At 36.2% G+C, this 21,277-nt stretch overlaps 2 protein-coding genes across 10 annotated transcripts; one reads left to right on the top strand and one right to left on the bottom strand.

The window, feature by feature from the left end:
- The first annotated feature begins 2,889 nt into the window (after positions 1-2,889).
- On the top strand, positions 2,890-14,216 carry LOC117612277 (protein GIGANTEA). Of its 6 annotated transcripts, XM_034341048.1 has the most exons (16): positions 2,892-3,078; positions 3,473-3,550; positions 3,675-3,868; positions 5,883-5,954; positions 6,085-6,139; positions 6,254-6,396; positions 6,605-6,879; positions 7,693-7,748; positions 8,325-8,565; positions 8,679-8,829; positions 9,855-10,064; positions 10,232-11,773; positions 11,991-12,059; positions 12,326-12,544; positions 13,333-13,425; positions 13,596-14,216. In XM_034341048.1, exons 3-16 carry the CDS (start codon positions 3,782-3,784, stop codon positions 13,893-13,895), a joined length of 3,513 nt encoding a protein of 1,170 aa, XP_034196939.1. In that variant the 5' UTR covers positions 2,892-3,078; positions 3,473-3,550; positions 3,675-3,781; the 3' UTR covers positions 13,896-14,216. The 6 variants fall into 6 exon arrangements, with proteins under 6 accessions (XP_034196942.1, XP_034196939.1, XP_034196940.1 ...); XM_034341049.1 differs by having other exon boundaries at positions 3,473-3,868; positions 6,623-6,879; XM_034341051.1 differs by lacking the exon at positions 11,991-12,059 and having other exon boundaries at positions 2,890-3,078; positions 3,473-3,868.
- Positions 14,217-15,882: 1,666 nt separating this feature from the next.
- On the bottom strand, positions 15,883-20,824 carry LOC117637685 (UDP-rhamnose/UDP-galactose transporter 6). 4 transcript variants are annotated; one of them, XM_034372653.1, is made up of 7 exons: positions 20,477-20,785; positions 19,890-19,994; positions 19,312-19,555; positions 17,676-17,860; positions 17,387-17,587; positions 16,884-17,045; positions 15,883-16,430 (listed from the first exon to the last, which is right to left on the bottom strand). In XM_034372653.1, exons 3-7 carry the CDS (start codon positions 19,436-19,438, stop codon positions 16,101-16,103), a joined length of 1,005 nt encoding a protein of 334 aa, XP_034228544.1. In that variant the 5' UTR covers positions 19,439-19,555; positions 19,890-19,994; positions 20,477-20,785; the 3' UTR covers positions 15,883-16,100. The 4 variants fall into 4 exon arrangements, with proteins under 4 accessions (XP_034228544.1, XP_034228545.1, XP_034228543.1 ...); XM_034372654.1 differs by lacking the exon at positions 19,890-19,994 and having other exon boundaries at positions 20,477-20,824; XM_034372652.1 differs by having other exon boundaries at positions 19,890-20,785.
- Between the last annotated feature and the right edge of the window lie 453 nt (positions 20,825-21,277).

Here is a 21,277-nt window from a genome sequence, read left to right as displayed (position 1 = left end):
TGACTTTGAGAAGTCAATCAGAGTAATCTTATCTTTTCCCTCTCACCACTACCAAAACTTTATGCATTGAAAACTTCAACCCTTGTTCATTGGGTAAAGTTTTGAAGAGTAAACTTCAAATATTAGTCAACCAAACATCTCTTTCAAGTGTTTTTTTTTTCCAACAAAAATATAGAATCAATAGTTAAACTTGGGTGAAGGGAGCGGGCTCACAACTTGACCAACTCGCTTAATTCACGTATGTTTCTTTTAAATACTTAAAAATGTAATTTGCGTCTCAAGTGAAAAAAAAAAAGTATTTAGACAAAGTACTTTTTTCACTCTTGCTAAATAAGTTGAACATGAATTTATTGTTTTTTTTTTTTTCTTTCTTCACACTAATGTATGAAACCAGTGAAACAATGAAAGGAGCACTGTCAATATAGAGGTTGGAGCATTTAATTAACGTTGTATTTTTTCCACTTAAATATAACAAATTCAAATGTGTTTTCTTTTTTAAAAAACTAGGAGGATTATGCACATGGTAATGTGATGGATTTAGAATACAAAGAAAGTACTTAAGATATGAGAGATGAGAATAAAAGTAAGAACAAATTCACATGACAAGCATCAAAGAATCAACCTTGACTTCCCCTTGAACCGATATCGGTCGTAAGTACACATAATGCTTGACAAATAAATAAAATCTACAATTTATGGAGTCCAAACTTCTACCTATTTGGATGGTATAAACATGATTCTACTACAAGAAAATAGTCATTAGCGACAAATTGTTTATGAGGACCCCCATGCCCTCAGAAAATGTGTATTTTCAACAGAAAAACGTTAGTAAGAAATATGTCACCAAGATGCAGTTTGTTTCCAACACACAAACCCTCGTAAAAAAAGTCTCAATGGATGTCATAAATATACATTTATTTGGTTGGAAGACTTGGTGCCAACTATATTCAGTCGCAAATCCACCTAAGGACGAGTGAAGACTATTGTCCCTACTCACCCTACTTCCTTACCCATGAAGTCCCCATCATTCCATTGAAGATGTGCTTGATCTTGTTGTAATTGGGGCAATGTGTTTGACAAAATACCTCATAAAGAAGAGGGCGGGCCAAGGCAAAGAAGAAGAAGAAGGATGACATAGGGATGAGAGATAGAGAGACAGAGAGAGAGATAGCCAGGGAAGAACACAGAAGAATAGAGAGATGAATGCGATGCAAAAGAAAAAGATATATTTAGGGTGGATTGATAGAGATGAATTCGTGCACATGTGTTAGGGTTCAGTTTTATATATTTTGTAGCTAGTATTGAAAGTGTTAAATATATTACTTATGCCATTATATCACAAGGAGCATTGTTTTACACTTTTGATGTAGTGTTCACAAACTTCCCTAGCGGTTAGGGTTTCTGGATCCGTTACTGACTATATTAACGACAAAAGACATGGTCATTGGAAATAAAATAGCTATTTATGAAGATTGTACATGCCGTAGTAGTTAAACTATTTTCAAGGTAAAATATACCCTCTTGGTAATGTGTTTATATTGCCTAGGGCAATTAGATGGCGTCATACGTGATTGTATAGTTATGAGAAAAGTATTTTCTTTGTCATGAGTATTTTTTCATTACTGATTGCAATTAGTCACTATTGAAAATAGTTAGTGTATGCAATTAATAACATGATAACTAACACATGTGTCATTACTTGTGAATATTTCATGAATAAAACTACACTCATTGTCAAAGACCTACTACAAATCTCACTTTATAGTTCTAATATGATGAGAGAAATTGAACTATAAAACTCCAAAGTTTTCTTCGTTTGGAAAAATAATTTAAAAGACGAAAAAGCCAATTAAAAATGGATGAAAATAATTTCAAAGGTTATATATTTTTAATTTTACATTTGCAATGTCTACTTTTTTTCTTTTCTTTTCTAGATAAGATAAGGTATTATTAACTTTCATTTTTCTCAGTGTATTGCGTGCACCTCCATCGTTGCCCATCAAATTCAAAGCCAAAATTAGGTAATAATCCAGATGGCTTGTGCAAAACACCGACATTGAAGATTATGCCAATTTATCAAGCCCCACAACCAATTAAACAAAGGACCCACAAAAATATCTTGTAGCATTTACCAATTTTTTATCCTTCATTTTCTCTTTCTCTTTCGGACTGAGAGAAACTCTTATACAACAGAGATAATACTTTTACTATCCTCGGTCAATAACACAATGACACGTAGGATAACTTTTTCACATATCATGATATTATTGGTTGAAAATAGTAAAGTAGTGCTATCCTCGTTATAAGTAAGTTTTTTTTCCTTCGATTCAAACAAAACAAATGTTCTCCACATTTTTGAAAAATAGCAGTAATTTTTGGGTTTACTTCTGTTGAACATGTGGAAATATTACTATATTATTAATTTTGGCAAGTATAAATTATCATTTTTATAAGGTTAAATTCAGTTTACTACCCTACAAATATATTTCTCCCTACATTCTCTATTTTAACAATTAAATATTTCGGACAACATTGAAAATGCATGAACAAATATGCTTAATGAGTACCACTGCAAGGTGTCAAACTGAAACTGAAATTAACCATTTTAACTATATTTCTAGCTGCTGAGGACAATAAAGTAAAGTTGGCAGCCTCAGTGCTTGTCCTAGTTTCCCCTACGAGTTCTCTTTCCTCGTCATTGACAAGCTTTGACATATTTAAATTCCTTGAAAAGACATCCATGTACGTATGTATGCATGTCATGTGTGTATGATGGGCATACATGCATGAGGACATGACGTGACATTGGGCCTCTTGGGTGAGAGGAAAATATCATTGCCACGTAGCTCAAATCTATGAGAGCAAGCCTAAGGCCTTCAAAAGATCTCCTCTCTCTGTCTCTCCCTTTCTCTCTCTCTCTCTCTTCTCTAGTTCTGTACCAAAACTACAGCCTCTTAAAAATATTCCAACTAGAAAGATAAAAGGGAAAACAAAATAAAAACTGGTTTTACAGTGCCATTTTCTTATCATATAAGGATCACAAACATCTCAAGGAAAAGGCTTTCAGAGAAGTACCAGGTATTTTTGTTTCAGTTTTATTTTTTATTTTTATGGGAAAGTTTTTTGGGTTCTTACTAATAACAAGTCTGGTTTTCTCATTTTTGTGATGTGATTTTGCATTCTTTTTATTTATTTTTATATTTATAAATAAGATGTGATTTTGAAGCCACCCATTTTCTTTGATTTGATTTTTATCATTCATGGACCAGCTTCAAGGAAGAAATCAGTTCAGTTCAATTTTATATCTACCCACATGGGTCTTCTTTGTTTCTTTCAACTTGTTTTTCCTAATTTTTATTTTCATGTTCATGTGAATAATGGCTGTTAAAGTTCTCTAATTTCTGTGTTTAATTCTCTGTTCTTTCATTTCTCCTGCATATTTCTGATTTCATATATTCTACCTACTCTACAGCAATCAGATTGCAGTAAAAAATTTGAAGTTGTGAAGTACTCTTCAGAGGCAGAGACTTGGAGTTGTGACTAACAGAGGGTTGGGCTACAACTTTTTCATTATTTTCTGGGTCGCTCCAGCTTTATTGTTTAATTGTGGGAGATTGATGCAGTAATTTTATGCTGGGATGTTAAACTACAAAATTTTGATTCTTGATTGGTAGCGGGTACAAGGGAAAGCTTGTGGACTGTCTTGTGTGATATTTTTGTTGTGGTTGCAAAGTTTGTGGATTGGTGCTGGGTTGGAGGTTAGCTGGGAGATAACTTTTCCATGGCTGCTACATCTGAAAGATGGATTGATCGTCTGCAATTCTCCTCATTGTTTGGGCCGCCCCCACAAGATGCCCTGCGACGGAAGGTAAATCCGATTTTGATTCCTAATGTTGTTCTTAATTATATTATAACTTGACATGTATCTATATTCATCACCTACCAGCTTAAGCTTTTGAAATATAATGGTCATCTACTAAAGCACTGGTTCCTAGAGGTCTTGGATTTGAAACCTCTGATCCATTGTTATCGGTTATTTGTTTATTCCCTGTAGGATATTAAGATTTGGGGTAATATAACACATACACATGTCCATATTGAATGCTACTCTGCATTTTCTTCATAATACTTATCCAGTCCAGTGTTATTTACCCAAGAAAATACTTGTCCAGTTTGGTTTAGTTTGATTCAGTGAGATGGGTGACTTTGAGTAAACAGATTTTTCTATCTGGTGTATATTAAGGATCTATTTTTGTTTTCATATAAGATTTAAACAGACTAATTCCGTATACATGGTATTTGCAGGGATGAATCTTTTAAGTGAATTAGAGTTTTACAATGCAAAATTTACCTCACTCTTTAAACCAAATCATATGAAATGCCATAGTAATTATCAAGCTTCCACTATCAAGTGTGCCAGTAGTAGATAATTTGGATAAAGTCTCATGTATTTCAATTTGAGGTCAGAGTCAGGAAAAGTAGTTTGCAAGGGCTCATATTTCCAGTTTGTTTAGATAGGTGACTTAAATCAGAGAGCAATGAAAGGCCCTCCACTCTCTACTCTCTTGTCACCTATTTATCTTTTCATTTTAATGCACCTAAAGGGATAGTCTATCAGTGCCCTTGCCCAGAAATAGTACCATTAAGAGTAGAGTAAGTATCTTTTATAACCCTTTGTTCATGATGTGATATCAGGAGGGCCTAAGCTAACCGGCCATGCAACCCCATCCTTAAAAAAAAAGAAAAATTCTCTAGTAATGGATTCAAATAATTGAGGATCCAGCCCAAACTTGCCATGGAACCTCCTTTTTCTGTTGATTTCTCTTCTTCACTTTTTGTTTAGATAGGAGATTGTTCTCCTTTTCCTTTTCCTGGAAATATTTCAACATTATCATGAGTGCTGCAATACATTTATGTCTTTTAGAATAATAAATGTGAAATTTTTTCATGTTTACAACACTTTGAAACCTTTCTGAAGTAGTCAAACTTTATCATGTCTTTTAGCATCACTTCAATAACCTTCTTGGTTCTGCTCTCAACTTTATGGTCTTAAGAGATCAGTTTTATTTGACCAAGAAAATAGCGATCAGTTTTAAGGATTCTCACTAATGTTAGAAGGGCTTAAACAAAAAATTAGTCCCAGAGCTTTAAGTAAACCTCCAAGAAATCTCATAAGGCTGATGACCAAAGTTCACCCTTTAATTAGCATTGTGCTCAGGTTGAAATTGCAGTGCTGCTGATTGTAGCACTGTGTAGTAGTATTTGAAGCAATTGATTCTTTTCTCTTTCAATGAGTTCATTTTAATAAATTAGAAGAAACAGCTCCTCCTCCTGAGATTCCAGGAATAGTTTTCTAAACCTAACATTTCTTACTATCAGAACATTGTAATCTACAAGTTAATAGAAAGAGGGTAAAAACAGTGAGAATAGGATATAGCACAATTAGTAGAAACTGCAAATATAATAAAACTTCCGTACTGCCATTGTTTTTCAACATCCTTTAGGTGAAGATTTCTCTGGAGGCAGAGGTATTAATAATGCATGATTCATACTTCTCACTTAGAATGATAACATATTTAGTCTACAACTATTACACAATAGGAAAGTAATGAAGTCAACCCTAGGTATAAGCTAATTACAATAGATGAGCTCTAACTTATACATGTCAACATTAAGTACTTTCTATTTAAAAGAACTTTGGTGTTGGGATAAAAGTTCATCTGGATTTTCAAGGTGTTCCTTTTCTGATAGTTGTTAGTGATTGAAAACGATCAATTTCTTTCTATGTCCAGAGATTTAATTTTGGTTGCTATTCTGCCTCTATCAATTTCCTACAAGAACTGAAATACATGCTTCCGTTTTCTAATTTTCCCCTCCTGTAGGCTCAAGTTACTGCCTATGTGGACTACTTTGGTCAGTTTACATCAGAACAGTTTCCTGAGGACATTGCCGAGGTATGCTGTGTTTATATCATGAGCTTTGTCTTATCCTGCATACTTGTGAAAAGTTTGTCAAATTCTTCTTGCTTTTTTTTTTTCAATTGTCTATAACAGATGTTTGTACTAACATATTGCCTGATGACAGCTGATCCGTAACCGTTATCCATCGGAGGTGAAGCGTCTCTTTGATGATGTCCTGGGTATTCATACCTTACCCTTGTTAGTTGTGAGATGATTGATTAGACCTGATAGTTTCATATGGTGTTTTCTCATTGCTGCATAATGACTGCTTTTTCTACTTGGACTTGTTCCAGCTATGTTTGTCCTTCATCACCCTGAGCATGGGCATGCTGTTATCCTTCCAATTATTTCATGTATCATTGATGGTACGCTGGCATATGAAAGGACCAGTCCACCGTTTGCTTCTTTCATATCGTTGGTCTGCCCAAGCAGTGAGGTGATGCCATAGCAGATTAATCTGGCCATTTAAAATCTGTTTATTTTTTGTTTTGTTTACACCTCAGTTTCATTTCTCCAGAAGTACATGTCTTCTTTTTCTTTAAAAACTATGCATGTTCTTTTATTTATAAAATTTAATGTTCTTTGTATGTATTTCAGAAGTATTTTTATTTATTTACTTATTTGTATCTTTCGACTTCTCACAGAATGAGTATTCTGAGCAGTGGGCTCTGGCATGTGGGGAGATTTTACGAATCTTAACTCATTACAATCGCCCCATATACAAGGTGGAGCAACAGAATAGCGAAACAGAAAGAAGCAGTAGTGGTAGCCATGCTACAACAAGTGACTCCGTTGATGGTGAATCCAGCCATATACCTTTGGTACAACAAGAGAGGAAGCCTATAAGGCCTTTGTCTCCTTGGATTACTGATATATTGCTTGCTGCACCTCTAGGTATCAGAAGTGATTACTTCCGCTGGTGAGTGCACGTTTTTTTTGAGGTTGTGTCGTTATTTTTGTTGAAAGTCGTAAGCATTATGTTGTTGATTTCAAGTCATGTATATGTGCAAAGCAGCACATACTCCAATCACAAATAAAAAGAGTAAACAATAGGTTTGTTCTTATTTCTTGCCTATTAAGAGGCAGCACTCCATCAGAAAGTTTTTTTTATATAAATTTTATATTTTCAATTGACTGTATTGACCAATGAAGTTCAAACACGTCAACTGTTAAAAAGTCTTATTTCCCAATAATTCGGCAAGGAAAGGTTTAAATGGATCAGGTTTGGTGGTTGTTTTTCTTTGCGTCCAATCGGCCTGCTTTTTGTTGAAAACACTAGTTCTTTTGCAATTCAACTTTTGAAACAATTTTCATGGTGACGGGATGTCCTCATCCCTCCATCATAGTGAAATTTTTGTTATATAATAAATATCTCAAATGATGAATGTATCCAAATTGATTTTTTAAATGAAAGGAAAAATGGGAGAAAACGAAAGGGAAGTCTATTTTAAAGAATAGTATAAGGGTATACCTTAGAGAAGATTAAACTCTGAAAGAGGTTGGCATTTTCTTATGGTCCACTTTTTACGTTTTTATGTTAGATAGGTTTTATATTAGTTCAACAGCATTTTCATGTTACCGATTGTTCATAATTTCAAAAAGAACATTTAAATGCAATCAAATGGTAGTTTGAAACTTTGTCACAAAATTGATGTAGGAAATCATTTCATCTTGTTTTTGCTTTTCTTATTCATTCTCATGTGATATAAAAAACCTTTGTATGATCTAACAGGTGTAGCGGGGTTATGGGAAAATATGCTGCTGGAGAACTCAAGCCACCATCAACTGGTTAGTTAAATCTTCCTTCACCAGTATAGGATGTAATCTTGCTGCTGTAATTTTTAATTGATTTCAATTTGTGCCTTTCATAATATGAAATTTCGTCTGGAAACATTAACATGTGGTATGGAATCGGACTGCATGCAGTTTATGTATAACATTCATGTGACTTAGATATAATCTTGTGCTACATGACATGACTCAACAAACATATTCAATTGCTTTAAAATTATTACCTTCTAGCAAGTTTGTGGGTTCAATTGTACACCTGATGTGAGAACCTTACCAGCTTGGGTATACTTTTGTAAATGTTAGTAATTTTTGCTGTTTTTGTTTCTGTCATTGTTGTTTTCTTTGATGTTTTCTGCCCTTCCTCGTCCCCGCCTCCATCACTATGACCATCAACTTATCTCATTGTTTGTTAGAGATGTTCTGACACGCTAAGGAAACCTATTTTGTTTTTTTGTTTTTTAAGTTCAAATATAAAGGAAAATAGCGTTAGAATTTCCTTACAAATTCTATTTAACATGAAAAATTCCCCTATGAATGACTTTCTTTTTCTTTTTCCATTTTCTCCTCTCTTAGCTTCTTCTCGTGGATCTGGAAAACATCCCCAGCTCATGCCATCGACTCCAAGGTGGGCAGTTGCTAACGGTGCTGGAGTTATATTAAGTGTTTGTGATGAGGAAGTTGCTCGCTATGAGACTGCTACTTTGACGGCAGTCGCTGTCCCTGCACTTCTACTTCCTCCTCCAACAACAGCTTTGGATGAGCACCTAGTGGCGGGGTTACCTGCTCTTGAGCCATATGCACGCTTATTTCATAGGTAAATCTTGAATGTCCATCTCTCGAGCCACCAAAAAAGGGAAGAATTTGAATCATTCTGTGTACCAGCCTGAGTTTTGCTAATATTTGTTAATATGTTATGTCATGCAATAGGTATTATGCTATTGCTACTCCAAGTGCCACCCAAAGACTTCTTCTTGGTCTTCTAGAAGCACCACCATCATGGGCTCCTGATGCACTTGATGCAGCTGTACAGCTTGTGGAACTCCTTCGTGCTGCTGAAGATTATGCATCTGGCATAAGGGTAAGCTGGACGTATTTAATTATCTTCTGATGCTATCCTGGTGATATATATCAAACTTGACCGATGTCTTCATCTTTTTGGCATCTCATGTATGGCCTGCTTAAAATAGATTGGTAAACGTGAACTGTCATTGATCTATAGGAATATCTTTCAAAATGCTTTTCTCCTTAGTTATATCTAACCTCCACTAGCATTAGATAGAATAACTGGTACTATTTTTTTTTTTTCTTATTGAAAAATATTTTTCAGTGGTCTCTTCTTAGAGTAATTCCATCAAGCTATCTCCATTCTGATTTACATATAACATAGCCATATATTTCTTACAACAATATTCTGAACATTGGTGATCATAGCCCAGCCCATTTACAATTTAGACCATACTTCATCATGGTTTGGTTGCAACTTCTAAAATCGACTGATTTGTAATTTTTTAAGCTCTGATAAAGAAACAGCCATTTTGAAGCTTCTTGACATCATAATATATCCAGAATTGCTCAACTTTCTGCAAAGTAATGATGTGAAAGGCATCCTTCCTGTTAACTGGTACATGCTGCAGAAGCAGATATATCATATGCCCAGTTCCCTCAGTTTGGTGATAATAGGTTCATGACATGAAAAATTGCACCTTTGCAGATTGTTACCCACTTGTTAATAGCTTAAGCTTTTTGGACGTGTCATTTTCCAACATCTTGTATTTTCAAATACTTCAAAAGACAGGTTGATGTAGTTATGTAAAAAGTGCAGTTGAATGCCATAGAGTAATCAACTTTTAATCTTTTAATTCATGTCATGGTGCATGGACAATCAATGGAATTATATCCAAGCTCTAGAACAACAGTACACTAATAACTGTAAGTTTCCATCATCGGGTAAGGTGACATGGAGGGACAGCTTTTTTGTTACTCTGATGATCTTCTCCCCTCTCTCTTCCTCTTTTGGTGGAAATATATATTAATTTGTAGTAGCTCTTGAAACTGATGAATGCATAAATTTTGTTAATTACATTTTCTCTGTTACTCATGTAGCTTCCTAGGAACTGGATGCATTTGCATTTCTTGCGTGCAATTGGAACTGCAATGTCCATGAGAGCGGGTATAGCAGCTGATGCTGCTGCAGCTTTACTTTTCCGAATACTCTCCCAGCCTGCATTGCTTTTCCCTCCACTGAGACAAGTTGATGGAGTTGAAGTTCAGCATGAGCCTTTGGGTGGTTACATCTCAAGCTACAAGAAGCAGGTACCTTTTAATAACTTTTAATTTTCAGGGTTTTATGCTTTCCAATGCCAAAACGCACTTTGATCTAGTTTGTTTTGGCCGCTCTTGTTTTAATCTGAAGTTTTGTTTTGCTCTGAAAAGAATTAAGTATTAATTGAACCTAAATACTACCTCAAATTCACTATTAGATTGAAGTTCCTGAGGCCGAAGCAACAATTGAAGCTACTGCCCAAGGGATTGCTTCTATGCTCTGTGCCCATGGGCCTGAGGTTGAATGGCGAATTTGTACCATATGGGAAGCTGCTTATGGCCTCATTCCTTTAAGTTCCTCTGCAGTTGACCTTCCTGAGATCATTGTTGCCACTCCATTACAACCTCCAATATTATCATGGAATCTGTATATACCCCTCCTTAAGGTCTTGGAATATCTTCCTCGTGGAAGTCCATCTGAGGCATGCCTTATGAAGATATTTGTTGCCACTGTTGAAGCGATTCTTCAGAGAACATTTCCGCCTGAGTCCTCAAGAGAGCAAAACAGGAAAACGAGGTATCTTTTTGGTATAGGTTCGACCTCAAAAAACCTGGCTGTGGCAGAGCTTCGTACAATGGTTCATTCACTATTCTTGGAATCATGTGCCTCGGTAGAGCTTGCTTCACGCCTGCTGTTTGTTGTGCTAACTGTATGCGTCAGTCATGAAGCTCAGTCCAATGGAAGCAAGAAAGCAAGAGTTGAAGAAAGCTACCCAGCTGATGAGAGCGTTGAAGAATCACAAAAGATGTCAGATAAGCAGAGAAACAGAACTAAAAAGACAAAAAAACAGGGGCCGGTAGCAGCATTTGATTCTTATGTTCTGGCTGCTGTTTGTGCTCTTGCATGTGAGCTTCAGTTGTTCCCTTTGATTTCAAAGGGGATTAATCATGCTCACTCTAAAGATGCAAAAAATGTGGCAAAGCCTGCCAAAGAAAATGTATGTACTAATGAGTTTCAGAGTAGTGTTGACTCAGCAGTTTGTCACACACGCAGAATACTAGCCATTTTGGAGGCACTTTTCTTGCTGAAGCCATCTTCTGTTGGCACTTCGTGGAGTTACAGTTCAAATGAGATAATTGCAGCAGCCATGGTTGCAGCTCATGTTTCTGAATTATTTAGATGGTCAAAAGCTTGCATGCATGCGCTCTCTGTCTTGATGCGATGTAAGTGGGACAGTGAAATTTGCTCCAGAGCCTCATCATTATACAACCTCATTGATTTCCACAGTAAGGCTGTTGCATCTATCGTTAACAAGGCTGAACCATTGGAAGCACACTTGAGGCAAGTTCCAATTTGGAGGGATTCCTTTGTTTGTTTTGAAGGCAGAAATCTAAGTCGTGGTGGAAACAGTAGATGCTTAAATGTAGGGCAGCAATCTGCCTCGCAGTGTGAGGATTCAGCACATTCAGAAACTAAACAAAAATCTGAGAGTGCATCACATTCATTTGAGGGGTCCGGAAATACCTTTGGTAAAGGTGTTGCAAGTTTCCCATTAGATGCTTCAGATTTGGCCAACTTTCTTATTATGGACAGGCATATAGGATTTAATTGCAGTGCACAGGTTCTTCTAAGATCAGTACTCACAGAAAAACAAGAGCTATGTTTCTCAGTTGTCTCACTGTTGTGGCACAAGTTAATTGCAGCTCCTGAAACCCAGCCTTCTGCAGAAAGCACTTCTGCTCAACAAGGATGGCGGCAGGTAATTTTATATTTCTTGCGTCTCTTTGCGTGACCGTCATCATCATCATCAGCTCCAATATTATTAGTAGGTTTTGTGTTTCTATATGCTGTTCTGAATCAGTAATTCATCGGATACATTTGTGCTATATTTCATTTGAGTTATTGTTTGCCAATTTTCCATTGAAAATGTATAATGTTTGACGTGTAATTTTTAACCATATTATTTGCTATGTTAGGTCGTTGATGCATTATGTAATGTTGTGTCAGCAACACCAGCAAAAGCAGCCACTGCAGTGGTTCTTCAGGTCTAAATTTTGTCTCACTTTTTACATTGCCACATAACTTTTGCTTTGGCTACTGACTTGAACACCACATGATTTTGTTTCGGTTGACACCATTTCCTGTTTCATCGTAACAAGTAGAAAAACATGGTTTTGTTAATTCTTTTCGTCACTTGATTTTCAAAGGCTTGTTTCCTGGCCGTTGTCCACATCAATGGCTTTCTGATTTATTGTAATTTAAATTACTTCATTTTTTTTTAGTCAGTTTCATGACTTTGTACTCTTGTCAGGCGGAGAGGGAATTGCAGCCTTGGATTGCCAAAGATGATGATCAAGGTCAGAAGATGTGGAGAATCAACCAGAGGATTGTAAAATTGATTGTGGAGTTGATGAGAATTCATGATAGCCCAGAGTCGTTGGTAATTTTGTCAAGTGCCTCAGATCTACTTTTGCGTGCTACTGATGGGATGCTTGTTGATGGAGAAGCTTGCACCTTACCCCAACTAGAGGTATGATGTGCCTGCATTAATGTTTGTGGCGTATGACTTCTGTTCACTAAGCCAAGACTTGAATATTAGCTTTAAATTTTATGGTTTTTTTTTTCTTTTGGGCCACTTAAGGAACACCGTCCATATCCGAACTGAAGGTTGATTTGATCACCAGGCAGTTCACATTGAGATCTTCCATACTTTCATTTCAAATAACCTTCCTAGACATAAGATTGCTGAAGGCTCAAGACTATAATGAGGGAAAAAAGCTTGATAATCTAAACTTGGCGAAGCTAAATCCCAAGAAATTGTGGTTGGCAAGTGAATTGCTTCCACTATTTAATCCCATCTAATCTCTTTTTCTTCTTTGATGACCATGTCTTTGCTCAATTCTATCTGTTTCAATTTTGGGCAGTCCTCAACTCTTTAGGCTTCATGAACTAGAATGGAATCACTTTTTCATACCATGCAAATATGACACAACTGCATCATCTTGCAACTCTCACAGTTTATCGTCAAATGATGCATAACTGGATCATCTTGCTACTCTTTCACAGTTTAGCGTCACTTGGTGCTAATTTGCTTCCACATTTGTTTTTTTCCAGTATCTTCATTCCTTATCCTGTCTTCCATAATATAGTTACTCATCCATTTTAGATCCTCATTTGCACTATATTTGTCTAATGCTTTTTGCGTACTTTCTTTCTTTTTTGTCATACACTTTTTCCGTGTAGCATAGAGTGAGTACTTATCAGTTATCAATTTAACTTTCAATGTATTAAAGCATCTACCTCTATATAAATGGGCAGCTACTGGAAGCAACAGCTAGAGCAATTCAGCCTGTGCTCGAGTGGGGAGAATCTGGGTTGGCAGTCGCAGATGGCCTTTCGAACCTGTTAAAGGTAAAATAGCCAGCTGATTCATATAATCACTTGGTATGATCCTAGGAAATTTGAGAACAAATAGACGCAATGTTGCAAAAAAGAAAGAAAGAAAGAAAGAAGTGCTTATTTCATTATAATGTTTATGCAAAACCATTAGTTATGTGATCTATTTGCTCCAATCCATGCAGTGTCGTCTGCCAGCTACCATCCGATGCCTTTCTCATCCGAGTGCACATGTTCGTGCTCTGAGCACATCAGTTCTTCGTGATATTTTGCAAACCAGTTCAATTAGACCTAACCCTAATCCGGTGGAAATAAATGGTATTCATGGTCCTTCCTACAAGTATTTTAACTTAGATGTGATTGACTGGCAAGCTGATGTGGAAAAGTGCTTGACATGGGAAGCTCATAGCCGACTTGCAACTGGAATGCCTATAAAATTTCTTGATACTGCCGCCAAAGAATTGGGTTGTAGTATTTCCATATAAAATTGATTGGCTTCAGGTGTATAATTTTTTTTTCTTTTTCATGTGAGACTTGTCTTACACAATAGATACTTGCATCTTTATTGCCTTGAAAGATGAGTTTGCAGGTTAGTAGATATTCATTTGTTCTTCTGGTCCAAGGTGTTAAATCATACTGTCAAGGTTTTTTTCTTTTCTGACGAGACACGGCAGTCACTCATGGAAGGAGATTTGTGTAAATGAGAATTGTGGTTTAATTGTCACCCTAGTCATCCTAATTTGGATCTTAAACCAGTCTTCTCATGCATTGATTTTGTTTCCTCTAATTCACAAATAAATTATGCACTTGAGACTTGAGTACGTATTGAAAAACCCAATGGCGTGGACAGCAAACCAGTTGAAATGCGTTATGTTCATTTTATCAGTCTATTCTTTGTCCCCCATCTGTTTTCTCAATATTTTCCCTGACAATTAACACATTAGATCTCATATTTCATAGTTCTTATTCCACCTTACCTAGGACCCTAGGATGGAAGGCAGCCCTTCATTGAAAAATACTGTAATATATTTTCGCAAATAAGCTCCAAGTACATCATTCATGAGACTTTGAAATGTAGATGGTGCATTAACGAGGGTAAAGGGCATCACCAAGAACTCAAAATGGCCATTACGAGTGCCTTTTACGTATATCATCAAGAAGCATACGAATGCCTCAACATCAAGACCTAAGATCTAATTTCAAAGAAAAAAAATGATGCACCATGTAATTCATCTACCAACTTTCACCGTGCTAGCATTGAGAGCCCTATTGTCGATGCATATTCGCATGTACTGTCCTTTTTCTTCACAAGGAATAATACTAGTGATGATAATGGACTGGAGGGAGAAGGGGAAGGGAGCCATGGTGCTGGTTCTAATTTCTAAGGAAAGAAAGGTTTAGTTGATTCTCACAGTAATTCTCTTCTTTAAACATAAATGATGTAGCAAAGGATGTACTAGTGTAGTGGTTTGGAGTATTTACTCCCTCAGACAAAGTCTTGGGTTCGAGTCCTAGCATCCGTGTAGTATGTGTGAGTTCAGTATGCTATCGCCTCTTTCAATAGGAAAGGTCTTCCAAAAAAAAAAAAAAAAAAAAAACATAAATGATGAATGGACTTTCTTATTGCTTGGAATAAGGCTCGAGGTGGAATGCGATTGTATCAATACCAACCCCCCTCTTCAGTCTCCTGTTTTATTGTAAACTGAGTAAAAGGTTTTTGTTTGTTTTAAGATGAACTTTGTGTACACACTATTATACTTACTAGTTATTTTCAAACTTGGTTTGGATGTCTCCCTTTTAGGGGAAGATAAACGTAATTGATGCTCACTCCTACGTATAGATCTTACAGGTACTGTGTACACAAATTATGAGGACTTTGGATAACGATTTTGGAGTTGCTCGTCGAACCTGTCAATTCCAATGGCTCTTTTTATTGCACTTCTTAGGTCAAATGAAGATGACTTTTTGACCCTTTCGACTCTTTCTTATTATTATTGTGTTGTGAACCTAAGTATTTGCTTGATCACAATGATAATGACTGCACTCGAGTGGCGAAAAGAAAGGTTTGTCATAGCAGGAAAATTTGTATGAAACGGAATAACATTGTTTTGCTATAACCGACCAATCACGCTATGCCAAGTGCTATTCCCGTTGCACACATCTCCAAGTGCTTCTCCACTCATAGAGGAGTCGAGTTTTGAGTTCTATAGATATTTTTTGTTTTGCCGTTACAAGGTTTAGAGACATCTTTTGGTCAAATTTGCAATTGGTTACAGTTGCATGTTTTAAATAAAATAAAGCTGCGTTGGGTCACCTGCTTATCCGCCCATGAGGCATTGGAAGAAAAAGAATAATCCAGGAATCAATTTGTTGTGCAGCCAACAGCAGGAAAATAAATGTTATTTTCCCAAGGCCCAGAGACATTGTAGGCAGATAAATTTTGGCAAATGCAAAAGCTGAAAAAAAAAAAATAAAAAAAAATCACTATTATGATGATGTAAACAAAAAATGGAACTTCTGCGGAATTTTCCCCTATCTTTGATGCATCCAATCCCCCAAAGGGACTGAATACCCGACAACAAATAGAAATTACAAGAAGGATAAATAATTAGAAGAAATGTCGGTTTTTCTAGCCTCAAATGATTTAAGAATTTCCTGAAATCAGCCATTTTTACTTAATCTGAATGAATTTAAAGTTTTCCATCATGTTCGGTAGATTCAGGAAAACCACTGTGTTTTTGCTGCCTGCTTGTAGGGAGAGCGTGGCTCCAGCGCTCCTTTCCACCAGGCTTAGATGAGGCATTTCCATACCATATCATCCCAACAACAGCTATGATCATTCCCAAAACAACATGCAGATTCAGACCCTCCTTTCCAAAGAAAAAGAACCCCATGATCAAAACAAGAATTGTCTTCATATGTCCAAGTACTTGGAAGGAGACAGCAGTAAATCTTCCAATACAGATGAACTGGCTGAGATTGGTGCCTACTGCGATTGTGCATGAAAGAAATATAAACATCTGCAGACACAAAAGTGCAGCGAGAATTGTGAACGACCTTTCTGTTAAATCAAAAGATCATAAAACTAGAAGTGAAAGGAAGAAGTTAATCAGTTTGGAATTGGATAGATGTCACATTAAAATAATATCCTGTTGAATAATATGTTAAGATGAAAGTAGCAAAACTTTATTACAAATGAGTTACTCCAATGGAGACAAACAAAATTAAGTTGCAGCAGCAGTTCATCTTGTATGATAAGGACTTAATTTTATTGGTGTTCATACTGATGTATATGTCGCTAGCATGACTAGATAATCACATCATTAACAACATTACAATGTAAAAGTCTAAATGTATATTCGTAATGATGTTTGCAATCCTTAGGTCGAGTCTTGACACAATCAGCTAAAGATGATTATGGTAATCACAACACATAAATAAATAGGGTTATAAATAAATAGGGTTATACTTACCAGAGATGTAAAGTTATAGTCATAGGCATCAACTCTCTTACTTGTCAACCAATAGTCAAGGAAGGGGCCTAGTAACAGAAGAGATCCAGCCTGGGCTGGAGCAGTATGTCCCAACAGACTGAAAGAACCAAGTGAATATTTCCGTTGAAGAAAGTGCACATACTGCAATTAAAGATTTGACATGACTTTTAGATAAGACATTATCAACAATTTCAGAAGAGTTTGACAAAATTGCAGACATGAGGCAATCCATTGACGAGTTTTACTTTTTTATTTATTTGTATTTGACATAGATTAGTCCAGAGCAACAATTGCCAACCATGATAACATAAAATATTGACAATGACTCTGCCCTTTTCAGAAGTTTCATTCAATACCAAGCCATTTCAGCTGAAAAATGAAACATTTATATCACAACAGATCTCTATCTGTCTGTCTGTCTGTCTCTCTAGACTGTCTCTCTAGACATGAATGCATGATGTGTTTGGAAATGGAGAACTTACATACTGTTGTAGCGAAGTGCTCCATACAGCAATAAAGGCAGCAATGAAGCCTTTGGCATTGACACTCACATCAGTGACAGTGCAAACACCAACTCCCAAGAGAACAACTCCTATGCTCAACTTTGTGTCTCTTGAGTAACGAATCTTGTCGAGAACAACTTCCAGTAAACATGATACAGGGATCATACTCAGCTTTGCGATCTGCCAATTACATAAGAGAAAATGTAACCCCCAAAAAAATTGCAGTGTTCAGTAGCTAAATCCAAATACATCAAAACCCTGGCTATACCTGATAGAATCCCACTGAGTTCCACATTAGACTAACGTTCATTCCAACAATAGAGAAGTTAGCAAAGATCATAAATTTCAGAAGCTCAGAGACTGGTAGATGAGAAGGTTGAATGTATCCCAGCCACCTTAGAACAACCGTCATCAAAGTTGTTGTAGCAAAGTGCAAACCAGTTAATGTTGTAGCTGCAAAAATTATTGCAATTATTTAGAACTTAAAAAAACCAAATGATAAATAGCATGCGTTATGGCTATATAAATATTCTGGATGCATATTTTCCTACAAACAAGTAAACACAAAAACAACCAATTGATAAGCAGCAAGGTCAAGGCTATAGAAGCTTTCCCTTCAACCATCACGATCTCAAGGTTAGCACTGAAAGTTAAATCTAGCTACATATTGGAAGTTATATTTAGATGTCATTTCTATTTTGTCTAGCAACCCCAAATCTATCACAACTCATAACAGAACTATACTGTTACCTCTTACAAAAGAAAATCAAATAGTGCAGTCTTTATCTCTCTTGCACTTAAATGTTTGCAATGTTTTCCTTTTCTAGTCTTACCATTCAAACCGTATTGCTCCCCAGTATTCTATCTACCTCTTGGTCATAAGCAACGCTCTGTTATCATGAGTGATGACTGTTGACTGATCACTTTGTTCTCAAAAGATTAACTCATTAATTTAAAATGAATGCATTGATGACATGGTACTCAGAAAACATCCATCTTTTTCAACAAAACCAGAAGTAACAAGACTTTTTTGTATACTTTGTCAGTTTTCCCCTGGAATTAGGATAAACAAAAGTTTCATCTCAGTGATTTCTAGTTAAAAATTGGGGATTGTATACCAAATGTATGTGAGGTGCAGGATTCATTGTATTCTATTCCTGCCACCTGCTAATGACGGAAAAAAAAGAAGCCATCATATCATCTCTCTCTTCAAATCTAAAAGCATCATAATTTGAACTCCAATAGGGATACAAGAAAGGTCTTTAATACCATGGGGTTATATTTTATCTGAACACATATCAAAAACACCCTAACTCAAATCTTAATCAACGAAAGCAAAACCGGAAGTAACAAGACTTTTTTGTATATTTTGTCACTTCCCCCTCAAATTAGGATATACCTTTCATCTTAGTGACTTCTATTTAAAAATTGGGGATTGTAGACCATATGCATGTGAGGTGCAGGATTCATTGTATTCTATTCCTGCCACCTACTAACGTGACGAAAAAAAAGCCATGATAACATCTTTGTCCTTTAATCTAGAACCATCATAATTTGAAGTCCATATGGAGCAATGCCCTATGCATTTTCTTACTAATTTTTAAAAAGTTCGCAAAAGAGATGCAAGAAAGGTCTTTAATCCCATGGGGTTATGTTTTATCTAAACTCATATCAGAAACACCCTAACTCAAATCTGAATCAATGAAAGCAAAATGGCACACCTAATGAAAGATTCAACAGGAATTATTTATATAAAAAAACACTTTTTGGCTGAAGAAAAGATTCTGTTTAATAAATCAACAGAAAAGTATACAACCACACAGGGAGGTGGGGAAATGCAGCATAAATTGATGATCCCAACTGAACTGAAGCCAGAACAATAAAAAAGAAGAAGCAGGATTTACCAAAACTGAAGCCATACGTTGCCATTAGAGCTTTATTGACAATTATGATCCCAACAGATGTTACAACATTGAACATCCATGCGGCTGCATCTACCGCCTTCTTATCAGCTTTGCTTGTGGGAGCCATTTGTTATATATTTCTTTCAACTGGCCACTGTAGAGAGCCTTTACCCCTCAGCCTCCAAAAAGGCATCCATTTACATTCAGATGAAGCCGGAAGTTTCCGCTTTAGGAACAAAATACTCTAAAAAGACACAACTGAAACAAATAAGAAATCTGAAATTCCGCAATAAATTACGACTGTTGGAATTCCAAGTATAATTCAAAACATTCGTGCCAGTAAATAATAATAACAAAAATAAAAACCATAGTTCAATTATGGACATATTTTCTTATAAAAAAAATTAGACATATTTTTCATAAACAACTAAAATAAAAGTCAACATCTTGCTTGTACAGAAACTCCAAAACTGATAAAAAGAGCTTCAGACAAAACTATCAAATTATAAAGAGTCGATCTGAAGTAGCTAATATTGTTTCCCATCTTTATAAAAATAATTAAAACTGAAGACACGTACACATAAAGATTAGGAGTCAGCAATTCAAATCACATACTGCTCCCTCCTTGAGCTCAACGTTACCGAGCAGTTAAGCCAATGAATGAAAAACAGAGATGGGTCTTCCTGCATTGGTGCGGGGATTATATAATGAACGCAAATTCTCTAGTGCATCAACATTTTGCCATTTCCTTCTCACTTTGTGCAAACTGCTAGCGAGAGAGAGAGAGAGAGAGAGAGAGAGAGAGAGAGAGAGAGATTCTAAACAGATTTGAACCACAATTCACTGAATTATGGAACTACCAAAACCCAGCTGCCCATTTCAAAGGAGCAATCTATTTTTTCACCAAGATCAATACAGAAAAAGAAACTGTTAATCAATGACAGACAGACCTGCTAGCATTACAGATCAACCACAAACAAAAAAATCAATCAAATTCAAAGCCGGATCTAACCCACAATCAGATCCCAAAAACCCACCAACAAAATGAGCCCAATTAAGCAGATCTGGTTACAAAAGTCATCCACTTATACGGATCATAGTGACAACTGAACCAGAATCACACATCGAAAAGCAAGTGAGCAATGGTTCTGAGACAGAAACGTACCGAAGAAACGAACAGAGAGAGTGAGAGAGAGAGAGAGAGAGAGAGAGAGAGAGAGAGAGAGATTCTAGGCTGGGACCTCTGGAATTGCAAATATTGGGGTTTGATTGGAGAGCTCGATGCGTTTTGATGTGTGTTTGTGATTGGTGCAATTGGGGAGTTTGAAGTTTGATATACGGTTATGGGCTTCGTTCGTTTTTGGTAACCAATTGAGTCCCTCAGATTTGGAGAGAAGGAAGGAGTGTGAGTCTGTTGGGCAATGAAGAGCTCGTGGGGGGGTAATGTTGCCGCCAGCTAACTGGAACACCAATCTCATGTTATGCTTGCTTATACAAATTACAATTGTGCATCACTTGCTTGCCCTTGGCTTACAAAATTTTAATTCAATTCAATTATACAAATCAAAACCATTTTTACATCTAATTGTGTTTTATAAAATCAAAATATACTGTTTTAAGAAAGTACTAGAATTTCAATAATTTGATTGAGTATTCAAATGACATAGGATTCAAGTATTTTTTGTAGAGATTATATTTGAATGAATATATACGAAATAGACAATTTGGATTAATGAAATACAATGCGGAGTATGCCCTACAAGGGTGCCCTAAGCCTATTTGAGGGATCCCAACTTAAGCTCTCCATATATATATAATATATAACCCCAAGCCCCAACAAACCATAGAAACTTAATGTGTACTAAACACGCGGTTGTAGTTTTATTTTTCATACCACATTGTGTACCATCTCTCTAATAGAGATATGCCCCCGTTGTATTGGTGTTCTCCACATCTATTAGAGAGG

The sequence above is a fragment of the Prunus dulcis genome, chromosome 8 (genome assembly GCF_902201215.1).
Source record: "Prunus dulcis chromosome 8, ALMONDv2, whole genome shotgun sequence".
Lineage (NCBI taxonomy): Eukaryota > Viridiplantae > Streptophyta > Magnoliopsida > Rosales > Rosaceae > Prunus > Prunus dulcis.
This window is presented reverse-complemented; position numbering and strand designations above follow the sequence as displayed.